The 5,059-nt window shown below is 45.6% G+C and overlaps 1 protein-coding gene across 1 annotated transcript; it reads left to right on the top strand.

The window, feature by feature from the left end:
• Positions 1–262: 262 nt before the first annotated feature.
• Positions 263–4,073, top strand: LOC117246730 (parvalbumin-like EF-hand-containing protein). Its single transcript, XM_033610667.2, has 5 exons — positions 263–309; positions 2,759–2,880; positions 2,981–3,116; positions 3,453–3,568; positions 3,766–4,073. The coding sequence occupies exons 2-5, from the start codon at positions 2,775–2,777 to the stop codon at positions 3,807–3,809; spliced, it is 402 nt and encodes a 133-aa protein (XP_033466558.2). The 5' UTR covers positions 263–309; positions 2,759–2,774; the 3' UTR covers positions 3,810–4,073.
• The last annotated feature ends 986 nt before the right edge of the window (positions 4,074–5,059 follow it).

Below are 5,059 nucleotides of genomic sequence, written 5' to 3'. Positions count from 1 at the left end.
TCTGAGGCACACTGCAGAAATCTTACTGAGAAACTCTGGATGCACCAAATATTCTGTCTCATTTCCAAGTGCCGCCCGGGCTGTCCTCCAGTTCAACCCCATTAACAGGCCTAATGTGGGGTCTTGCCTCAGTACATCTGCAGAGATGTGTCCTGTGTGCCGCAGCAGGAGCCAAAGTTTTAATGGAGAATGTCTCCGCCGGGGAGAACAGGACAGGTGCAAGGCCGCCGGAGGCTGCGTCCTCCTCGTATATAAGACAGGCAGAGAGAGGGAGGGTGGGCTGTACTGCACCAGGACACCTTGAATCTGGTGAGTAGCTCTAGACAGGATACATGTCGATGGGATGGATCTGATGATGAGGTCCAGTATTTCACTCTAGTTTTCTGGTTTGCTGCTGTGGTGCTCGTTTGTCGGTGTCGAAAAGAAGCTGCAGACTTTTTCTCTTTAGAGCAGAACGGTCTCGTTTGATCTCGGGTGTGTGTGTGTGTGTGTGTGTAGCGTCAGGCCAGTGAGAAAAAACACACATTCATCTCCATCAGAAAGTTCTTGAAGTGTAAATGATGGTGTGAAAGTGGGAGCGTCGACGGGCGGAGGAGGAATGATGAAACAACCAGAGGAAACGCAGCAACGCTCTCTGCTTCATGTTGAGGATCTCTGCTCGTTCATCACAGTCCCTGACTCCCCCCGTCACGTCTCTCATACTCACACACTGACATGATGTGTCCTCTGAGATCACCACTAACAGACGCTGTGAAGACGAGGACCCAAAATATCTGTGACCCATCCTGCATGAGTAACCCAGCTCTGACTAATCACTTCAGCAGGTAGATCAGCTGCTATCGATTTGGAGTCGCTTGTGATGATTAACAAGCCTCTGAGTCTGCCAAGAGACGCAGGAAATCACCTGCACACAACTTCCTGTCAGTCACAGCAGGGTGATCAGAGGGATCATTAAAGGGATAGTGCGAATATTTGAAGTGGTTATAATGTGAGGTGTCTGTGAGAGTCCTGACACACCAGGCCGACAGTCGGCGGTTGGTCAGTATCAGGCTGTCGGTGAGCGCCTGTTGCCCTCAGAGCCCCGCCCCCCCTCTCTGGCCCTTGTCTGTGTTTTTTTCAGCCAGTTTAACATGTTGAATCAGCCCGCAGTGATTTCTGTGTTAGACACCAATGCACAAATTTGTGGCGGTGTGATATGCTGCCACGAAGCATCAGATAGAAACGCCACCAGTAACAATGTCGGTATAATATGCGCCAAGCAACGTCAGTTTATAACGCAGCTGGATGGCGTCAGTTTGGCCTCCAGTATCAACCCAATATGAGAAGCTGTCAGGTCTCTATAGGGCAGGTGAGAGGGGAGGTGTATGGTCCCAACAAACCCTGGACTTTCACCCGGAAGCCCATTGTTCACTTCCTGTATGCAGGTAGAGTTGACGTCCTGGTGTTAGTTGCAGTGTCCCCGAACATCAACTGCAGACGCAGAAGGATACCTGGGGTGTAAAATGTAGACGTGAAAAGCTGCTGACAAAGTGGCCTCATGTGACAACTCAGGGTGAGAACATGAAGGTTGAATTGGCGCCAGCAATGTCAGAGCTGATGGTCAGATGAGCTCAGCGCACGAGAAAATAAGCAAAGTAAATGCAGAGCTAAAGTCCAGAGGGAGCGAGACCAAACCAAACTTGTTCCATAAGGTCAGATTATTTTTCTCTTTAGCAGAAACTTTTCCTGATGGTTTGTGTTGTTGTTCACTGGCACATGGTAAATATGCTCCGATTGTGTTGTTAACGTGCTAACTGGCTAACTAGCATCAAGAATGATGAATACAGACGACCGCCGTCTGCTGGTGGAGAGTTATTTCCTCTCAGCAGGAGCAGAACGCTGGTGATGGTTGGCCGTCAGCTGCCGTTTTTGTGGTGTAATGATGTGCAACTTTTTGGCGGAGGCAGCAGTTGACTTTAATCAACACTAGTCCTGTGATGTGGTTTTATTGTGTCTGGGTGTTACATACAGTAGATGATGTTCGGCACAATCCCAGTTTGGAGGAGCTTGAACAATACACTCGTCACATGTCCACGTTTGGTCATGGACTTTCCACATCCACATATGGCATCCAAGGTACCCTGGGTGTGTTGGTTGTTGACGTTCTGAGACACCGTGTCAACTTCAGCCTGTTACATGCATTGTCTGTTTTTAAAATACACCTCTGTTTTCACAGGAAATGTACAGTTTGAATACAGTCTCTTTCAAAATAAAAGCACTACGTCAGTACAACACCGCCAATTGATGTTTTTTTTCCTTCATCAACAAAAGCACGTTGTTAGGTTTAGATAAAAACATCATGGTTTGGATCAACATTCAGACAGGAAGAGAACAGCAGGCTCCTGGGTGAAAGTCCGCGGTATGTGGACCCGTTCACCTCCCCTCCCTTCTTAGAGGGACTTTCCAGCTCCTTATATGATGGCGTTACAGGCAGTAATTTATCATACCAACACTAAATTTGCTGTCCAGCCAGCCAGAGGTGTATCATACCCCTGCAAAAGGCTCTGTCTGGCTGCGTTGAAAACTGACGCTACCTGCAGGGTATCAAAATGCTGCAAAAGGTGTCACTCGGCGTCAGTGTCTGACACCGAAATCCCAGACAAAGCAACGATGTTTAATGAATGAAAACAGGCTGATAGTAAAACCTTTGAAAATGTTCATCATGAATGTGGTTTGCAACATAACTGAAGTAAATAATAACTGTTGGTCTCCGGCTCAGGACACGCCTGCAAAACATGGAGGACGACTTTCGACCGCAGGTGAAGAAGGTGGCTGTGGCCATGGGCGCTTCGCTCACAGAGCGGGACATCGAGCACATGCCACAGGAGATGAGAACGCATGGTGACACTCTGTGTGTGTGTGTGTGTGTGGAAGGCGGTGTGATGAATGAGTCGTCACTGTGATGTCACTGCCTGATGTCATCTCATGTCACCCTCTGCAGGAAACTTTCACTACAGCAGGTTTCTGGAGTACATGAGGCAGTTCAAGACGTCCGAGCAGAGAGAGGACGCCATCAGGAAGGCCTTCGCCATGCTCGACAAAGACGGCAGCGGATACATCGAGTGGAACGAGATCAAGTACGAGCCCCGCCCCCATTTAAAGGACATTTTCTCATGGTCAACAATTCCAGTTAAAAAGGTCAAAACTTTACTTACTTTACTTGAAGACGTAAAACTTCCATTCATCCATCTGTTGTCTCTGACCGCTTATCCTCTGAGGCACTCAATGTACTTAACTTAAGAATAAACGCCCACGAATGACGTACATCCTTAACGTATGGGTACATCATAAACATAAAGTTACAGAGGTAAAGTTTAGGAACAGAAACACAGTGAGGACAAACCTTAGAAAAGAACTCCAGTGTGTGTTCATGCTGACGAAGGAACATTTTTAATAACGCGCTCTTTCCGCAGGTACATCCTGTCAACTGTCCCGACTGCAGCTCCATCAGCTCCTCTGTCTGATGAGGAGGCGGAGGCCATGATCCAGGCTGTGGACACTGACGGAGACGGACGCATTGACTATTCAGGTGAGGGCCTTTGTCACATTTTCCCAGCGGTCACCACTGAGGGGCAGCACTGAGTAACTCTTTAGGCTGTGCACAGTAAACAGGAGAGAGAATGTGTGAGCTTATTTAAACAAACATACGGTTTATCAGAGAGAACAAAAAGACAAAATGTGAAACACAGCTTCATTAAGTCCCTGATGTCCATCCTTGTCTCACAGAGTTCGCAGACATGGTGAAGATGGAGACGAAAGCGAAGAAGTAGAGGTCACGTAGTTGATCTGAGTGTGATGAAGAGGAAGACGATGTCCCCTCCCTCCCTGAAGAAGGATCTTCCTCCTCCTGTGGACGGAGAGTTGAAGAGTGTTGAGTGGACTGCTGTTATCAGTCTGATAAATGACCGCCTTGTGTCCAAAACCAATAATCAGCCTCCATCTGAGTTTGTCCGTCTGCTGAAAAGAGAATATCACCACCAGGACACCGTACCGCCTCACCTCATGTTTCCTGTTGGACATTTCAGTGACACTTTACGTCCAGAATTTGTACCCTGGAAATAAATGAGGGGTTTGGTTCCAATTAAAGAGAAACGCCTCATTATTTTATGATTTATTTCTGTCGTTGTTTCACTGTATGGACGATGACGTTGATTCTTGGCTACAGATAAGTTCGATATTCTTCAAAGTTCTTGGCATGGTTAAGGTTAGGGTAAGAACGTCAGGGCAAACCAATCAAAGGCAGAGTAAGGCAGGTCATTCCTTCACCATCCCAGGATTCACAGAGTTGTGAAAAGGTCAGCATCAGTGTTTACATCGCACCTTGTCACAAACATGAGCATCTCGTCCGTGAGACACACGCTTCCTTCTGCGAAATAATACGGTTGGTAGGTGTAGTTTGGTAGAGAGAATAATAATAATAATGCTAATAATTATTGTGTGTGTGTGAACAGTGACAGGCTGACAGAGAGGAGTGTGAGAACTGTGTCTTTACTGCCCTCCAGTGGTCACACAGAGGAATTGCAGCACAGCACCAGTCATGACACATCCAAACTTTGGTCATAAAAACTTTATAACTTATCAGATCAGAGAGTTTCCTTCAGAATGAGGCACAAGTTTTTCACTGCAGAACATTTTCTGAAGAAATTTAAAGATGATATAAACTGTTGTTTTCGCTCGGCTCATCCACAAACTGTGTCTGCGTCTTTTCTGCTGTCGTCAGAGATGTTTCCAAATTTATGGTTGCTACTGTTTATAAAGACTTAACATTATTTTATGTGATATTCAGAATCTTTGTCTGTGACAGGAAATTAAAGGAAAGGCATATATCATAAATGTATTGATTCATTTCGGCTAATTTTAAATACATGGGAGTCAGTTTACAAACCAAAGATTATGAAATTCACATAAATAATACCAAATTATGAGCCAGTAAAATATAAATTTGTTCTTTATCAAACTATTTTTCTTTTTACTCATTTTCTTTAATAAAAAACAATTAGAAATATATTTTTTTAAAATA

This window comes from Epinephelus lanceolatus, chromosome 21 (genome assembly GCF_041903045.1).
Source record: "Epinephelus lanceolatus isolate andai-2023 chromosome 21, ASM4190304v1, whole genome shotgun sequence".
Lineage (NCBI taxonomy): Eukaryota > Metazoa > Chordata > Actinopteri > Perciformes > Serranidae > Epinephelus > Epinephelus lanceolatus.
The sequence above is the reverse complement of the archived record's forward strand: the minus strand, read 5'-3'. Positions and strand labels throughout refer to the sequence as shown.

Bases quoted from the DNA above. Each gene is read 5' to 3' on its own strand.
- LOC117246730 (XM_033610667.2), top strand. From the start codon at position 2,775: ATGGAGGACGACTTTCGACCGCAGGTGAAGAAGGTGGCTGTGGCCATG. The intron at 3,117-3,452 runs GTACGAGCCCCG...CTCTTTCCGCAG, and splicing joins ATCGAGTGGAACGAGATCAA to GTACATCCTGTCAACTGTCC. The intron at 3,569-3,765 runs GTGAGGGCCTTT...CTTGTCTCACAG, and splicing joins CGGACGCATTGACTATTCAG to AGTTCGCAGACATGGTGAAG.